The 18,857-nt window shown below is 51.3% G+C and overlaps 1 protein-coding gene across 10 annotated transcripts in view; it reads right to left on the reverse strand.

Moving 5' to 3' along the window:
• Window positions 1-18,857, reverse strand: part of GAS7 (growth arrest specific 7) — a 210,732-nt gene that overhangs the window by 89,629 nt on the left and 102,246 nt on the right. Inside the window, exon 1 of one of the 10 annotated variants that reach the window (XM_025428378.3) lies at window positions 14,198-14,434. The exons of 8 other annotated variants lie outside the window; for them this stretch is intronic. In XM_025428378.3, coding sequence (XP_025284163.1) covers window positions 14,198-14,200 — 3 coding nt within the window. In that variant the 5' untranslated portion in view covers window positions 14,201-14,434. Of the gene's footprint in view, window positions 1-4,605; window positions 4,763-14,197; window positions 14,435-18,857 lie in introns of those variants that run through there. One more of the 10 variants, XM_025428380.3, reaches the window with a different exon arrangement.

The raw sequence follows: 18,857 nt of genomic DNA on the forward strand, positions 1-18,857 counted from the left end.
CTCCCAACAGGGAGCCTGCTTCTCCCTCTGCCTGTGTCTCTGCCTCTCTCTCTCTCTCTCTGTCTCACATGAATAAATAAAATCTTTTCTTAAAAAAAAAAAAAAAAAAAAAAAAAACCTCATCAGCACTGAAATGTCCTCGGCATCCCTCCGAGGCAGTTCTGGTCTCTGATGGTGGCTACTTAGGAAAGCCAGCTAAGGAATTAAAAGCAAGCAGGAGAGATGCACAGCTCCTGCCTGTCCTGCTCTCGTATTGTCTGAAGGCTGCAAAACCAGGAACTTCTGCTCCTTGGCGCCCTGCACGCCCTCAGCAGGGATCAGGTCCATCCTAGATGCTCCTGGGACCCTGAGTGGCCACAGCCTCCCTGGAGCCACCGTGGTTAACGGCTGTTCACCCACAGAGCCTTTCTGGTTTGGCATGGAAGGCCGTCTTTGAACTACTGGGCACCAGACGTCAGCCAGGAGGTCTTCTCACCAACAGAGCATGTCCACTGACTCCAAACACACCTGAGCACGTCCACCTGGGCCTCCAGACACCTACTCTGGCCTCTTCTGGATTGGAAGGTGGTCGAAACACACACACCAGAAAGAGTCTCACAATGAGGGAAGTGTGCGTGTGGATAAATACCCCACAGGCAGGAGGTATGCACCTTGGCTGCGTGGGGCTGGGGGTCACAGAGCAATAAATAGGGAGGTTAGGAGGCTTAACCTAAGAGAGAAAAATTCTAGAACCACAGGGTATGAAGCCAGGCTGCTTCAGCTGGAGTCTGGGGTCTTAGAGCATCTGGGGTGGGAAGACCATGCTGGTGCTTCTCTGCTCAGCCTGCGGGCGGGGGGGGGGCGGGGAGGGACGGGAAATTGTTAAAGGGTATATATTATACAAGGGCCAGAGGGGGGTGCCTGGGAGGCTCAGTGGTTGAGCATCTGCCTTCGGCTCAGGTCATGATCCTGGGGTCCTGGGACTGAGTCCCACACTGGGCTCCCTTCAGGGAGCCTGCTTCTTCCTCTGCCTGTGTCTCTGCTTCTCTCTCTGTGTCTCTCATGAGTAAATAAATAAAATCTTAAAAAAAAAAAAAAAAAAAAGCAAGGGCCAGAGGGTGACATGGCCAGAAATAGGGGACAGAGGAGAGAGGGACCCAGATGCACAGTGGAAGCAGCTCAGGCCTGGGCCACAATCCTGACTCAGCCCCCAAGCAGCCACATGATGAGGAAATGACTCAGCCAGCTGCGTTTCTCTACACGTCTACACAGGAGCCCTGTTGTGGAAGGCACCCAGGAAAGCGCCCATTACCCAGAAAGCTCTGTGACAGAGGGGGTCCCAGCAGGAGGAGGTGTGTTCAAGTGCCCAGCCAGACCAGGCTTCGCACAGCCCCTGCCCCCTGAGAGGTGAAGTTCAGGGGCCCAGACCTCAGCCGGCACCTGTAACATCTGAAATGTCACCAGAAATAGTCACTTCTCCCCAGACCTCTGTTTCCAAGACGACACTAGACACGCAGCAGCAAGCACCCACCTGCTGGGGAGACCAATGTGTTAAGAGGTGGCCAATGTGACCTGCTGAGAAGGCCAGGTGGGTGGCCAGGAGACTGCTCCTAAGCGGGGCTGGGTGAGCAAGTGGAGTGGATTTTGGACCCTTCATACCCCACCTGTGAAACAGCAGGAATGACACCTGTCCTGTCTCCATGTCTGCACAGTGCCCTTCTCTTGAGAATGACTCTAGGGGGTTCATGTAACTCTGTGGGGTCAGATAAAGCCCTGGCATCCACCGGTGGACTCCGATGACCAAGGAGGTACCATGACTGCCCGCCCTGAGGTCTTGCCCACCCAGGAAATGCTGGACCCTCTGTGACCAAACCCTATGGAAGGTGCCGGTGCGGGAGCCGGGAAGGCCAAGTGGTACTGGAAGAGGAAGGGAGGAGGGCACCAGGGCCAGCTGGGCCTACTTACCAGTTTGGCCAATGCAGCAAAGGCTACCCCACATCCCCCTCCAGCATGACCACGGCTCCTGACTCTGCTCTGCCCTCCAGCCCCCAAGGCTGCCACAGTCCCCCTGCCTTTGGTCTCTCCCAGAAAGAAGACCCCCCCCCCTCCCGGAGGGGGGACCATCAGGACTACAAAGACGTGCAAACAAGTGGGTATGCACCCAAGAGACCTGTAAATCCACAATCACAAGCAGTGTCATCCACGATGGCCAAAAGGCGGGCAGGACCTCAAGGTCCATCATCTGATGAGCGAGTCAATGGAAAGGGGTGCATCGGGACCAAGAAGCAGAATGAAGTACTGCTACATGCCACAGTGTGGATGAACCCTGGAGCCATGCTTAGTGCCATAAGCCAGAGACACAAAAGGCCACATACCACATGACTCCGTTTACATAAAATGCCCAGAATAGGGGTATCTGGGGGGCTTAGTGGCTTAGGCATCTGCCTTCAGCTCAGGTCATGATCTCGGGGTCCTGGGATCGAGTCCTGCGTTGGGCTCCCTGCTCAGTGGGGAGTCTGCTTCTCCCTCTGCGCTCTACCACTCCCCCTGCTCATGCTTGCTCTCTTGTTCTCTCTCAATCTCTCAATGTCTCTCACAAATAAATAAAATCTTAAATGAAAAAAAAAAAAAAAAAAAGAAAGAAAGAAACACCCAGAATAGAGAAATCCACGGAAACAAAAGAGATTAGTGGTTGCCAGGGGCTGGGGTGGGAGGGGAGGGTGGACACAGGATTTCCTCTTTGGAGTGATTCGAATGTCCTGGAAGGAGACAGTGGTGACAGTTGCAGAGTACTATGGATGTATAAATACCACTCAGGATAAATTTTATGTAAGGTGTGTCTCGTAATTAAAAATAAAAAAAAAATGTTTTAGTTTAGTTTTTAAGCTATGGAGGGAGCAAAGCTGGAGTCCCCACCTGCAGGCCCTCATCTGAAAGGCCCAATGCACCCACATGACCTCATGGCTCACGGGCCATGGAGGGATGGGCCTCCTGGGAGAGCGGCCCCTAGCCTTCCTTCCCTAGTCCTGTGACTTCTCCCCTTCCATTCCATCAGCAGTTTGCCCTGGGAATGGGAACTAGGTGCTGAGGGGACACAGGCCCAGAGACTGGGGTCCTAACTACAATGAACAAGATGGGAGGGGGTGGGAGAAAGTGTGGAGGCTGACGGCCATTTCCTCCAACTCATAAAATCTCAACCTGATGCATATCATGGCTTTGTGGGAATCATAAAATGCTCTTTCTCCAGATGGGCCCTCGCCCTGAGTGCAAGGCTGGATCTCAGTCTCCCCGTGGGTCCTCTTGTTCAGTCAACAACCTGTTCAACTGTTTACGGAGACCCATGCTCTGAGAATCTGAAGAAAACTGTGGATCTCCTGCATGACCCCCCTCAAAGGGAGTCCGTGGTGCACATACACCCTCACCCTGTTTCCTATAAAGTATCAGCAGGCTTCTAGATGACTCAGAGCCCTCATCTAGCTGGTAATCAAGAAACATACGAGCTCAGATCCCACTTGAGTCCATCGATAATGACTTTTATTGTGCACCGAACGTTTATAGTGCTCCAAGGACTGGGCTGGGTGCTCTACACACTCATCTCTAGTTTTTACAGTTTAAATCTGCCACTTTCCCACCTCGAAATAAGGAATCTGAGACTTGAGAGAATTTAATAACTCGACCAACACTGCACAACTAAACAAATGATCAAACCAAACCTTGGCCCTAGAGACTTCCATCTGGTTACCTACAGGGAGGCCTCCCTGCTGCCCGGCTAGCCAGGGGCAGCTCCACTTCTTTCCCCGGACCACCTGACATCCCAGTTACCACCAAGGAGGGTGACAACTCAGGCCTGCTCCTGCCTGTCTCACAGACTCCAAAAGAGCATATGCCTTCCCCGGAGAGGAGCAGAAATACCACCACCCACACCCGAGCAGTCACGTTCCTGGCTGCAGGCTAACTTCCTTGTCTCCTGACTTAAAACAGCACAGCCAAAGAAATTTTCCTCTTAAGGATGGGCTACTGGTCCTCCCCGGGGAAGAAGAAAAACAACAGGCAAGCAAAGGAAAGTCACCCAGAGATTGAAAACAAACTCCCCACCCCCTGACCCTCCTTTACAGCAGTGTTTCTCAAAGGGTGGTTCCTGGAGCACCCCGTCGGTCACCTGGGGACGTGCGCTAAAAGGGCAGGTTCCAGGGCCCTGATCAAAACACCAGGTCAACCTGGAGCCTCGGAGGCTGCCTCTCAACATGCATTCTGGGTGAGCCTCGTGCCCACTGAACTCAGAAGACTGGCTGGTGTGCAGCTTCAGAGAAAGCACTTGAGAGAAATCCCACTTCTGAAAGCAACGCTGGGAGCGTGAAATCGTGAAATTTAATAAGCACGATTTACAAAAAGACAGGGCTTAGCTCCGTGGGTACCTATGCAAGAAAGGTCTGCTATCCCCACACCCTTCAGAGAAGACTTCTTTTAAGAGAGATTGGATCTGGGCTCTGCAGCCTCCAGACAGTGCCAGCCCCCACCTTCAGCGCCCCCCTCCCTGACAGCCTCCACCCCGCTGCCCCCCCCCCATCAAGTTCAGCCTGGGACTCCTTTCCCCTTAGGAGGCTTCTGGGAGCACCTGACTCTTACCTTCTCCAGATGCGAGCAGATGTTACTTGAGATGGTACCTGGCGGTCGTCACTTTAGCAGCCTGAACAGTTTTCACCGGTCCCCCCATTCTATGTCTTCTCACACCCCAAGCCCAGAAGCAATAGGAGCTCCAGAGAAAGGCATATCCACAGGGCCCCACACCCCCACTCCCCCCACACCCCAATCTATATATAACATCTCTGAAGTTGTCAGCCTAACGAGCCACTTTCTGGCAGACCCGTTGCCATGGCAATGACTGCTAATGAGCTGGGTGCCGTGATTGGCACTGCTTGAAGGCTCCTCCACAAAGAACTCTTCCAGCAAGTTCTCTCTTCTGAAAGGCACAGCCAGCCAGGACCCCCCCTAAAGCAGCCAGGCTAGGGCCAGGTATGCTTGGGAGCCATCGCCACCCCCCGCCAGGAACCTCTTTGGTACTGGTGCACCTTGAGCAATCCAAGACCCAAGCCTCACTGTCACTCAGTGGGGGTTGGCCAATTAGCAGCAGTGACAGGGGCTGCAAGCGAGCCCCCAAAGACGACCAAGCTCCAGCTGGCCCGGGGACTGGAGAGTCACATCCATGCCAAATCTTTCTGCTGGACACCTGTTCAGGGTGGAGACACCCTTACACAAAGCTGGGAACAGCTCCCGAAGGAAAGATCATCTCTCCCCTGGCCAAGGGTCAGACATAGAGCATGGAGCAGGGCCCCAGCTCTCCCAGTGATGCTGCCAGCTTCAGGATCTGCACCTATAAGAATGTAGGGTGCCTTTCCTCTCCTAAATGAGCAAGTACTGTTCTCTCCAGCTCTGGCAGCCTTTCTGTGCAGTCTGGGAGTGACTCACAGAGAAGAGGAGAGGAGGAAGCAAGGTGCCCTGGTGATGGCCCAGTGCACCCTGGAAAGTGAAGTCCTCACGAGTAGTTTTCTGGTGTAGGGGTGGGGGGATGGACCCTGGCAATGTCTTCATGTCCTTCTAAGGGTGAGAGATTTGGGACCTGGAGACCTGGTTGGAGGGAGGAAGAGAAGAAGAGACCAGACAACAGAGAAATAGGCTGTAAGATTCAGGAAGACATGGCCATGGCCATGCTGTCCCTAGCGTTAGTCTCAGCACAGTGCCCAGAACACTGGATGCAGGGATGGAGGGATGAATGAATCAATGGAAACTTGGAATCATAGTAGGAACTGGCTCCAAACAGATCTGAGGCTTTCACCAAACAAATAGAATGGTAGTCCAAGCAACGTGTGTGCCCCACCTGTAACAAATCCCAGCTCCTAATGGATCCGAATGAATGGACTATTCAACGTCGAACACAGGGAGGTGGGGTAGGACGAGATAATATAGTGTCTTTCACTGCAGAAAATAAATCGAGGAACAGTATCCAGAAGCCTCCGGGGAGGCACAAACTTCAAATCATGACTTCATCTGGTATCCAGATGGAAAATCCCAGGAAAAGTGTTTAGCAACTTCAATAGAAGGAAGGGGGATAGAGCATCTGATACAAGTGCAAAAAAAAAAAAAAAAAAAAAAAAAAAAAAATTCATCAGGAGAGGACAAACGAATGCAAAACAAGGGCAAGTGGACTGGAAAAAGGAAACAAATGCTATAAAAGGGGACAGGAAATTAACAAAATTGTAGGGAAATTTATGAGGTAGCGACATGCACTAGAATGTGGAATTAGTCTTGTGGAAAGGGGGGAAAAAGCATTCCTTATGTACCAAGCCAATTTAAGAATTTTTTCATGGAATGCAAAGGAAATGCACAATAAAAAAAAAAAAAAAAAAAAGGAAGGAAAGAAAAAGAAAAAGAAAAAGAAAAAAACAGGGGGACAAAAGAACAAGCCAAGATACAGATGCTAGGAGCTCCTGAAGAAGAAAAATGAAACAATAAACCATGGTTGATAGGAGGGGAAGAAGAAAAAAAAGAAAAGAGAAAACTTTGCTCAGCTAAAAGAAGATATGTATGTGCAGCGTGGCGGGTCCCACAGTGCTGCAAGCAAAATGCAAGCCCCGTGGCAGGCACGCCGTGGACCATGTATTTACACGGCAGAGATAAACAAAAAGTCCTATCAGGGTTTATGTGGGAGAAGGGTATCCCCAGTAAAGGAGCACAGATAAATAAAAAGCTGGTCTCAGGCTTCTCCGTGACTGCATTTTAAAAGATACCACTGGATTGTCACCTGGGAAATGCTGAGACCCTCCCAGGAGGTGGCTGAGCTGTCCTGCATGGAGACTCATTCCTCTATGGACAGTGGTTCAGGGAATACTGGTCCACAGACAGTGGTCCGGGGACCTGTGTGTCCTCCTCAAAAGTCCTCAGAAGGTATATCACAGCTGCCTGAGAGATTATGACAAAGAAAGGTGAAGAATTCCCTTAAATTCTTTCTTAATTTCGGACCTTTCTACCTTAGAAAGGCCCAGGGCTGAGCACTGGAAGCAGCTTTAAAAACTTGCAGATCATCATCATCATCATCATCATCATCATCGATCAAGTTACAGACTATGTGTAGGTGTCGCTGGTCTCCATATATGGTATAAAACAACGAAAGAGCTTGGATTACAAATTCCAGATAATACTAGAAAAGACCAAGAGGTGGGGAAAGTCAAGTGCGGGCACCTAGAGAAATGAAATCAGAATGCCCCTCTTCCTACACCAACAAGGGGACATCCATCCCTTCCTCCTCTAGGTCCTGATGGCGAGGTCAACAGATACCTGGCCAGTCAGCTCCCCATCCTCTGGCATCTAGGATCCGCTCTGACAGCTTTCCTGGGGGGAAACGACAGGCTTCCAGCCAGAGGGGATGTGACAGGAGGGAACAGACTTTGGGGGCCACAGATCTTTCTGGGATCTGGGTGCTGTGAGTCTGATCTCAGGCCACCTTTTGGTGGCCCCATGGGCAATCGGCTTCCACAGGAAGTCCTGAGCTCTGGGATCCATTAAAGGGGACCGGGTGGGACCAGAGCACGTTGCGGGCTGTGGGAAAACTCAACAGGGATCCAGGGCTTCCCTCAAGTCCTCACCTGGGTCACCTCAAAGCATTCCAAAGGCCAATGCCACGCTCAGCATAGAAAGAGGACCATGTGGCTATGTCCCTGCCCAAGTCTGAGCATCTCTGTGTTCCCTGAGTCACTGTAGTTGGACCCCTGCATGTAAAGGGGGTCAAGCACATAAGGCTCACCTCCAGCTTTCACCAACAAGAAGCCAGAGCAGAGCCAGGCAAGATGCCTTTCTTCCTTCTACTCCTCCGTGTGCAAGATTTCTCACTAAATGGGACCGACTCATCAGCGGTTTTGCCAGAACTCTTCTTCATGTGTCTACTCAAGTGGCTCTTATTAGAAATCACCTTTGGTGGAGGGGCACCGCTGGATGGCTCAGTGGTTGAGCGTCTGCGTTGGGCTCAGGGCGTGACCTGGTCCTGGGATGGAGTTCCACATCGGGCTCCCTGCAGGAAGCCTGCTTCTCCCTCTGCCTGTGTCTCTGCCTCTCTCTCTGTGTCTCTCATGATTAAAAATAAATAAAATCTTCTAGAAAGAAAGAAAGAAAGAAAGAAAGAAAGAAAGAAAGAAAGAAAGAAAGAAAGAGAGAGAGAAAGAAAGAAAGAAAGAAAGAAAGAAAGAAAGAAAGAAAGAAAGAAAGAGAAAGAAAGAAAGAAAGAAAGAAAGAAAGAAAGAAAGAAAGAAAGAAAGAAAGAAAGAAGAAAGAAAGAAAGAAAGAAAGAAAGAAAGAAAGAAAGGAAGGAAGGAAGGAAGGAAGGAAGGAAGGAAGGAAGGAAGGAAAGAAAGAAAGAAGAAAGAAGGAAGGAAGGAAGGAAGGAAGGAAGGAAGGAAGGAAGGAAGGAAGGAAAGAAAGATCGATCAGTCACCTTTGGCAGGGCTTCCTTGAGTCCTTTAAAGGAACTTTCTAAATTGGGCTTTAATCACTTAAATGCACATGTCCCCAGGTCTCTTCCAAACCCAGCACAACTCACGCGTCCTCAGGCCTCCGGATCAGAGTGATGGCTGGACAGGGTCATGCCTGCAGCAATAATCCACGTCCCCATGGCTAGAATCTGTCCCTTGCTCACGCCAGACTTCTGCCCCTGCAACAAGCCCTCTTGGATCATACAGACAAGTCCCCAGAGGGTGATTTACTCAGGGTCCCCCCAGCTCCAGCCCCCATTGAGCACCAGCCACACTCACCCTTGCCTGGATCAGCTACCATCCCCCACTCTCCCAGCCCCCGGCCCCATCACTGTCCTCTACCCATAAAGCTGCCAGAGGAAGCCTTACACCTGGCAGCCCCTGGTACCTGCCGTGACAGGCGGGCATCAGTGCATGGAGCTTCCTCCTGGCACCCACTGAGCTGCCAGCCAAGTGCCTGGCACCCAAACCACCGGGAACGCTCTGCAGGGACTCAGTGAGCAAGGGTCCCGTCCACCCTGAGTGTCCATCCCTAAGCCCCCAGCACCTCCCTGAGGGCCATTGACTCCCAGGGTCTGTCTTTCAGGACTGGGCGGGCAGAGGGTCGCAGAATAGTAAACTCTATTCTCCGATCCTAAAAAGGAATGGAGTGATCTGGTTACCCAGGAATTTTGATGAACACAATTACAATGCAGTCTCTGCAAAGGCTACAGGAAGTGAGCTCTCACAGGAAAATACTGCTAAGCTGGAAAACACGGGGTCTCCGGTGGGGCAAGGACCGGACGAACGATTTCGCAAACAATGCTGCCAAGTGCAAGGATGAGCTGGACGCGCCACCCCATCCCCCACCCCACCCCTCCGCATGTCAGAAGCTATTTCACAGCCTTGAAGTGTCCGTGGGTCAAGCCACGGACAGCAAGAAGGAATCCATCCCATAGGAAGTGACTTCCACCCAGGCCTTAGGACGTTCCCACAAGAGCCCTTCCTTCACTGACACTGAATAAAGACGCTTCTATTACCGATGCACCTGCCACCCGGATAGACGACAGAGTGGCCAGTTAATAGGGCTCCGAAGGAGACAATGCACGAAACAAGGAGCTCTGTGGATGTCATCAGACCTCCCCCATCTGAGATGGCTCATGCTCTTGCTGGTGGCACCTGCCCAGCAACACCGCATGGCATGATTGGGACCTGAGACATGCCCACTCTTCATCATCTCTTGGGAGAATCTCCGCATTGACCAAACAGCACAACTGCAAAACTCCTGCCTCTTCTCGAGGTTGACAGCAGGTGCCCAAGGGCCTCATGGTCATGTTCGGGGTCCACATGGGGAAGGGGGTTCCCACAGGCACTCCACAAATAGGGAGACCACCTCTAGGAATAAGATGGGACACTCCAGGGGCGCCTGGGTGGCTCAGCTATTGAGCATCTGCCTTCGGCTTGGGTCGTGACCCTGGGGTCCTGGGATTGAGTCTTGCATGGGGCTCCCCACAGGGAGCCTGCTTCTCCTTCTGCCTGTGTCTCTGCTTCTCTGTGTGTCTCTCATGAATAAATAAAATCTTAAAAAAAAAAAAAAAGATGGGAAGCTGTACTGCTACCCTATCTTGGAGCCTAGAGGGGTGTGGGAAACCCCAGAGAAAACCTGTAACCTGGGTCCCATTTCTAGGATCTGTCTGGCCCTGATGTTTTAGAGTCCTGAAGGGCAAGGCAGTGTGCTGCTCCCGGCAGCCTGTTCTGCTTCTGGCCTCTGAGCAGGAAAACTTGAATGAGTCTGCTCACCATCAGCTCGTGATTAACAGAGACATTTTATTCAAACTCTCGACTTCGAGGAATGTTGGCTCCCTTCCTCCTACCCTTTCTCTGGCAGATAAAAATAGCGTGGGCCATTCTGACATCCTACCTCCAGCCTGGGGACCCCAAAAGCATCGGCAGAAAGCACACAGGGTCGAGGCGCACGGACACTGTGTTCCCAGGCAGCGGGTCCTGGGGCCTCCCTGGGCCTCTCTGGCCCCTCATCGCTAAAACCAGGGGCTGCCAGCCCTCCCACGCCAGGCTTCCATGACATGAGGAACGTGTTTCGTAACAAGGCCCAAAACCACCCCAAGGGAAATTTCAAGGCATCTGAATGACCAGTGTCACTTTGCAAAAGCAGCGGCCACACAAACACAAGATGACGGAGACCTCCTAGCAAGAAAAAGAAACGTTCGCATCGCATTACCTCCCTCCCACCCCCACCGGCACAACTCCCCCCAATTTTTTTGGTCCAGAGAGTGAAAATTTACTCAGCCAAACCCGGCTTGGATCTGGTGGGAAGGGTATGATGAGACACCAGTAAAGGGAAGCAGTGTAACAAAAATTGGCAATCATTAAGACGTATGTCCATGGGGCGCCCAGGTGGCTCAGTGGTTGAGCGTCTGCCTTGGGCTCAGGTCGTGATCCCGGGGTCCTGGGATCGAGTCCTGCAACGGGTCCCCTGCATGGAGCCTGCTTCTCCCTCTGCCGGTGTCTCTGCCTCTCTTTGTATGTCTCTCAGGAATAAATACATAAAATCTTAAAAAGAAAAAAAGTATGCCCAAACCAGGACACTAAGCTGTGAGCATTACCTCACACCCATATGAGGAAGGCTGAACACTTAACTTCTCCTTCCCCCTGCCACTGGCTGGGCCCCTTTGGGGCTGCGTTGTCCCTAGGTGTCAGAAGAAGGAGGTGGGCAGGGGTGGTTAGGATCTCAAAATGCACCCTGGATTTTCTACATGAGTTTGTGTGGGTAATGGTGTCGAGTATCCTGCCCTAGGAGGTGCTCCTGAAGGACACATTGAGGATCTCTGTGGGCAGCTTCTGGTAGGGTGAGGCCCCCCCCACAGGATTCCTGCTCAAATCTCCCTTTGCAGAGGAGAAAGCCGGGAAATAAGAGAATCTTGCCAACACTTGGTACTGGGAGGAGCAGGGACCACAGGAGGGGGAGAGAAGAGGAAATCCCAGAATGCCTCATGCCATGGTTTCTGGCACCTTCTCAAGCCCCTGAAGGAAACCCCATACCTAAATTTACCAAACATGCTGTTCCATCCAGAATGGATCTTGCAAATTCAGAAGAGCAGAAAGGAAAGGAATCGCAAGTCGCTGGCTCAGGTAGTCACATGCTTGGAATCTCCTGCAAAGCATCCTGCTCAGAAAGGAGTTCTAAGGGCAGGTGACGTGGCTGCTGCCCACGGATGCTCGGGAGCACGAGTGGCCAGCTTGGTGGCCCCACGGGCGCCCCAAAACTCTAAGGGCAGCAACTGTCCTCATCCGGGTTACTGCGTGGCACCGTGGCCCGTGCTCCAAGTGACTCCAATCAAAGACTTCTGGCTCCGAGAGCCGGCTCCCAGCGCGTCCTAATTGCTTCTGAACCATGGGCACTAGAGAGAGATGAAGGCGAAGCGAGTCTGGAACCGCTTCCACGAGTCAGCGAGGGGCGAGGTTCCAACCAGCCTAAGGCCGCCAACAGTTTTTGAAGCCGCGCGACTGGTGCATATAAAACCAGACAGCGGGGGACAGCAGGTGACATCACAGTTGAGAGCCAGGACCCACCACTGCTCCGGGGCACCGCGCGCAGAAGGCGGGATGGAGAGCCCGCTGCCAAATCTTGAGCGACCCCTCCATCCCCGCGGGGACGCCTCCACTTCCTTATCTCGAAAATTCAGAAGTCGCACCAGATGGTCTCCAAGGGTTTTCCTCGGCTTTCTCTTCCTTTCTGTTCTCACACTCAACGATTCTGGAGGTCGGTCTCGAGGACACTTGCTTTAAAGACGTGCCATTTTGCAAGAGGGGTGAAAAGTCTCATTCAAGTGTAGACACACGTCCGGGGGCAGCAGAGTGTCCCTGGCACGGGGATCGGCCCCCACCCCCAACAATGGGGATCGGGCCTCACGATCTCAGCGCTCTGGGCCTCCTCCTCGCACCACGGTGAGTTCTGGTAAGTTCTTCTGGCCTGATGGGGCCTATGTGGGGTCCCTTCCCTTTCATTTCTAGAGCCACACGCAGTCAAGCTCTGCGTACCCGGCAACCAGATTCTGGCCCTGGCATCCCGGGCTTCCTCGTGTCTGAAGCTGGAATCCACCCTGTACCCAACACAGGCTTGGTCTTTTTTTTTTCTTTTTTTTAAAGATTTTTATTTTTTTATTTGAGAGAGAGAGAGAGAGAGCAGTGGGAGGTACAGAAAGAGAGAGAAGGAGGCTCCCAGCTGAGCAGGGAGCCCAACTCAGGGCTCGATCTCAGGACCCTGGGATTATGATCTGAGCTGCAGGCAGATGCTTAACCGACTGAGCCCCCCAGGCGCCCCCCACACAGACTTGTTCTGCACCTGCTAGCAGGTAAGCTGCTCACCACACATGCAAGCTCCCTGGACGCCCTTGGGGTCCATCTTGTCTGTGGACCTCCCGGCCGTGGCCCAGAGCCAAGGCCAGACCCCCTGGGACCCCCAGCATGCCCAGCATTCCATCGGAATGTGACGATCATTCCCAAAGTGCAGCCCCTGCACCAGCAGCAGGGCTGTCCTCTGGGAGCGGGCTAGAAATGCAGAGTCCCAGGTCCCACCCTAGCACCAGGCTCGGTAGTTTAAAGGTCTCTGGGCAATTCATGTGTGCTTTACCCCTTGACAGGCCCTGCTGTGGACTTTCCAGGTGCCCCCGGATGATGAGCACCATCTCCCTCTCCCCGGCACAGGTTGAGGTCTCCATCAGAAGCCACGCTGAAATGAGAGCTGCTGTCCGGCCCAGCCCGTGAGAGGCAGCGTCCTAGAAAAAGGCTATGTGCAAACACCGATCTGGCCTCCCCATACAAACTGGACACCACCCTGCCGGCTCCCCAGAGCCTACACAGAGTGCTGGCTAGAGTCTTGGTTGATGTGAGGTCCCTCTCTCCAAGAAAGGAGGGGATGTCTAACTTCCAGAGGCAGTAAGGTTGGCAAAATTAGGGTATCCCACTCTTAGGTCTCAGGAGAGCACCAATGCCCATTACTGTGGCGACCGCTGCCACCACCAAGCCAGACAGAAGTACCCAGGGCAGCATGGAACCACAGCACAGACACCAGGGTGCCTGGGCAGACACTCGATCGCCTCCCCGAGGAGCTGTGTCACCCAACAGGCTTCCCCCTCTCCCAGAGAGGGTCCCAGCTGGAGCTGGGCCATGGGGAGATGGTGGGTGGGAGGACAGATCTGGGCGGAGGGAAGGAGGCCTGATGTGGACGCCAATCCCCATAATCCATGCCACGACACGGTCACACGCCTCAACCGAACAGCTGCCCAGGTAACCGGGGTGGGGAGGGAGGTGGTGACTCCGTCTCCCTGCACAAACAGCCCTTTGGACATCTTGTTCTCCTTGCCTTCCCCATCTCGCATGCACCACGGCCACGTTTCTGCCTCCCCTTCCCTACTCAGGCCTTGGGCCCCTAACAGGTGCCCCCGAGCACACTGGGCCCCCAGCACTTCTAGGCTCCAGCTGCCCATCTCAGAGGTCCTCAGAACTGCTTTCTAAAATGTCACAGCTAAAAAAATAAGTAAAAAAATAAATAAATAAAATAAAATAAAATAAAATAAAATAAAATAAAATAAAATAAAATTAAATTAAATTAAATTAAATTAAAATAAAACGTCACAGTTGTTTCAGAAACACGCAGGAAGAGCTCGGCACCTCTGAGGGCGAGTCAAACTGATTCTTACCATCCAAGAAGAGTTAGTCTTCCTTGTGGGGGAAGAGGGGTGGCTGCTAACTCAGAGGAGTGTCCTGAGTCCCGTGTGAAGTCCCCAGACCCAGGGCCAGGCCCCTGCCAGCTTCCTCTCCATGGCACCCTCCACGGGAAATGGGGCTGACACAAGCGGCTGTGCCAGGGTCAGGACTCAGGACATCCCAGGGGGCGTTGGCGTGGCTTTGCGCAGAGCTCTTCTTTCACAAAGAACCCACAACATTGCACAGCTCCTTCCAAATCTGCTCAAGGTCCTATGATGAAATCAACGGTGCATTCTGACTTTCCAGTTACAAAGTTTCTGGAGGCTTCTTTGTTGTTGTTTTCACTCTGTTTCTCTCTCTCTCTCTTTCCCCTTTCTCAGCTAAAAAAAAGCTGGCCGAGGTCACGACATACAATGGCCAAGCTTGTGTCGCTGACCAGATGCCTCCCACCCCCAGGCCCGTGGACAAGAGCTCCTTTGTCCACTATATTTTAGGCGGGACTCCCTGGGCCTGCCCAAGCCCTGCTGGGGAATGTTCCGCCAACTTCTTCCCAACCCTAAGTCACGGCTCTGGCCTCGGCCCCAGCCCCAGCTGCGTGAACCCAAGACCAGATTGAAACCAACATAAAACGAATGGGGAATGCTCCCCCCAAAGAACCATTGTGTCAGACCTGTCCAGGGTTGAAAGGCTGGTGCCCCCAAAGGGGAAAGACGAAGGTCCCCTGCCTTCATTCTGCCCTTGCCTTGCCTCCAAACCTGGACAGTGGGTGACCAGAGGGGCGACACCATGCATCTCAGAGGAAGAGGGCTTTTAGGATCACAAAGCTGTTAGCTGCAAGTGAATATGGACCCCAAGCACATTATGGCATCCACCAGCTACACACGTTCAGGCAAAAGACTTGGATCCTCCGTGAATATATCAAATCCTTCCACTCAGACAGCTTTTTGGAGCAGCTGAAGGTTTAGCACTTAAAATTCACCCATTTCTACATTTCCTTTAAATGTAAACCTTCGTGATTTTAGGAAACGAGTCTTCCTATTGACATAAATATGGTTTTCCCCAAGCGACCATGCATCCCAAGATCTGGATGGTTTCCTATAAAATATCATTTTTTCACACGTATGGATGAACTGTGTATTTATGAAGAGGTTTCAGTGCCAGCTCCTGGGGTCAGGGCTATGAAATCAGAATATGGCCTAGGGACAGAGTCAGATGGCGCTGGGCCCTTGTCAGATCACTACCTATTAGCTGTGATAGCCCGGGCCCGGGCGGGACCTTGAAACTTTGGATTTCTTCAAGTACAAAAGGGAGATGACTGCAGGGTCTTTCACAAAAGGTTGCAGGCAGGATTGAGGAGGGAGATTTACATAAACAGTGAGCATAGAGTGAAGGGGACCAATGTACCCAGTAAAAGCCAGTTGTTTTTGTTATGATCAGCAGTGGCTGAGAGAGGAGTTGAAATTTCCCTGAATACACAAGGAAAGTTTAGACTGGATAAAAACAAAAAACAAACAACCCAATTAAAAAATGGGCAAAGATGGGAAGCCTGGGTGGCTCAGTCGGTTAAGCATCCAACTCTTGGTTTCAGTTCCAGTCATGATGCCAGGGTCGCAGGATCAAGCCCCGCCCTGGGCTTCATGCTGGGTGTGGAGTCTACTTGGGATTCTCTCTCCCCTCTCCCTTTGCTCCTACCTCCTGTGTGTTCTCTCTCACACACACACTATCTCTCTCTCTCTCTCTAAAAGAAAGAAAGAATTCTTAAAAACAAAAATGGGCAAGGGGCATTTCTCCAAAGAAGAAACACAAATGGCCAACAGGCACATGGAAAGGTGCTCCATATCACTCATCACTAGGGAAACATATTAAAACCCAAATGAGGTACCACCTCACACCCATTAGGATGGCCACACCAAACAAACAAAAACAGGAAGGTCAGGAAAGAGCAAACACTGGCGAGGATGTGGGAAAAGTGGAACCCTTGCTGGTGGGAATGTAAAATGGTGTAGACGCTATGGAAAACAATATGGCGGTTCCTTAAAAAGTTCAACACAGAATTACCATATGATCCAGCAATTCTACTTCTAGGGATACATCCAAGAGAACTGAAAGTAGGGACCCAGGTATCTGTTCACCCCCGGGTACTACAGCATTATTCATAATGACCACAGAATGGAAACAATGCCCGAGTGTGTCCATTCATGGACGAACAGCCAAACAAAATGTGGTATATGTATACAATAGCATGGTATTCAACCTTAGAAAAGAAACTCCGACCCAGGCTACAGTGTGGATGACCCTAAAGACATTAGGCAAAGCAAAATAACCTGGTCACGAAAAGGCAGATACTATAGGGTCCTACTTTATGAGGGGCCTAGAATACAATAGTTAAATTCTGAGAGACAAAAAAATAGAATGGTGATTGCCAAGGACAAGAAGGAGCCTGGGCAGGGCAGGAGGGGGGTGCCAGGGAGTTAGTGTTTAACGGAGACAGTGTCTGTTAGCAAGATGACAAAGTACTGGAGGCGTATGGTGATGGTCACATAACATTGTGAATGCACTTGATGCTGCAGAACCATACACTTAAAAATGGTTAAAATGGTAATTTTAGGTTATGTCTATTTTCACACACACACACACACACACACACACACACACACACAAAGTCTGGGACCCACAGAGATAGTTTAGATCAAGGGCCCCCAACCAGTGGGACATAAGCCGCATCATGAGATACACAGGGACAGAACCCCCAGGGAAGGTGAAGCCCGCACCCAGAGAGAAACTTCACCAGATGCCAGACAAGGTGGTCCATTTGGTGTTCAACCTTGGGGAAACTGAGGCAGCACAGCCAGCATCCCAATGTCAACCACGGGCTTCTCTGCTGGGGGTGCACACACTCAGAGGGCCAATGGCAACATGCCTCCCCCTGGACTCCCCCCTTTCTGGTCTTTTTCCTTCCACCCCCAGAGGCAGAGCTCTCCTCTTTCTTCTCAAAGCCTGGGGTGAGCTGCTCCAGGGGCTCTGCTTCTCCTCTCCGCTTGTCAAGCTCTGATTCTCTGCAGGAATGACACAGAGCTCTCTTGAGCTCTTGCTCTGGGCCTTGTATCATGTAATGCATCCAACAAACCAACGCAGAGGTTCTAGTATTATCTCCAGTTAACAGAGGAGGAAACAGAAGCTCTTGAGATAGATCAGGAAGGGTGGGCAGGAGGCCACGCAGCCACAGGAGGAAAGATCCAGAGAGAAAGCAGTGTGGATGGGTATGAGGATCACTTCCATCAGGATTTGAGGGCATAGAAGGAGACAGAAGGCATAGTTAGGGATGGAGTCCAGCTGTGCAAGGGCATGAGAGCACAATAAGGTAAAAGCAAAACTCCATCTGCAGCCATACAGCCAAGACCTTCCTCTTGAGTCCTTCAAACTTCGTAGAATTAAAATAACCATTGGAAGCTCTCAAAGCCTATAACTTTCCAGTTTTATAGCAGCCAAGAGGGGACAGTTTTAAGGCCATTTGGCCTTGACACCACTCTGACACTGCATCACACACACAGAATAGATACAATCACAGAAAATAATGCAGTCCTACACATGGAGATTGTCATCACGGTTCCCAGGGTAGCCTCCAGCCAATGGCAAGAGACCTTTCTGAGCCTTTATGAAGGGACGCTAATCCGCTCTGACCTGAGCTAAGCAGAACAAACCAGAGGCCTGCAAATGTTTTATTCTTTAGGATTCAACCAAACCTAAGAATCTCGAGGTGTATAATACTCATGAAGACATTCTCATGGGTTTCTGGTTTGGGGTTGTCTCTCAAACCAGATGTCTCCTGAGGTTTGCTGTATTGATAATCTCCTACCATTTGAGTTGACTGCAAAAAGCACATTTTCTTCTCCTCTTTCTGAGGTCTGCAAATAGATAGGTTCCTATGGGGACAAATGAGAGACGGTAGGAAGCCCGTGATCTGAACACCAAAAGGACCACCGATCATTTCCACTGAGCTCCATTTTCTCCAAGTTTCATGGAATTTGATGCAGCCAACCTTTCTGTTGTTATTCCTTGGCTCAACTGAGTTGAAAACCATCAACCAGAGACGTCTGGGTGGCTCAGCGGTTGAGCATCTGCCTTCGGCTCAGGGTGTGATCCTGTGATCCTGGGATCAACTGGGGTCCCTGCAGGGAGCCTGCCTCTCCCTCTGCCTGTGTCTCTGCACCTCTCTCTGTGTCTCTCATGAATAAATAAATAAAATATTAAAAAAAAAACAAAAACAAACCATCAACCAAAATAGGCCACGTTCACTGTGGGCTCCCATCCTCTGTAGCACAAATCGTGTTTGTTGTCTTACAATGATAATTAATAAGTAAGACGGGGTATGGCGATGACTCACTTTTTCTAAATGCTTCACAGTCGTGAAGGGAAAAATTATTCACCAGACCGTTCAGTCTCTGGGGTGCAGAGTCTCGAAGACAGTCACCAGCCCCCTTAGAGGCAGCCCCCCGGCTATGGGATCAACCAAGCAACTCATGGTAATTAGCAACTGCTTCCCAAATGCTGTGGAAGACACAGGCAATTGTAACCTAGGGGGACTTGGCTTCTGCAGTTTGGAAGATAAGGCAGAGACACACACACAAGTGATAAAGCAGAAATAACTCTGCA

This window comes from Canis lupus, chromosome 5 (genome assembly GCF_003254725.2).
Source record: "Canis lupus dingo isolate Sandy chromosome 5, ASM325472v2, whole genome shotgun sequence".
In the NCBI taxonomy this organism is placed as follows: Eukaryota; Metazoa; Chordata; class Mammalia; order Carnivora; family Canidae; genus Canis; species Canis lupus.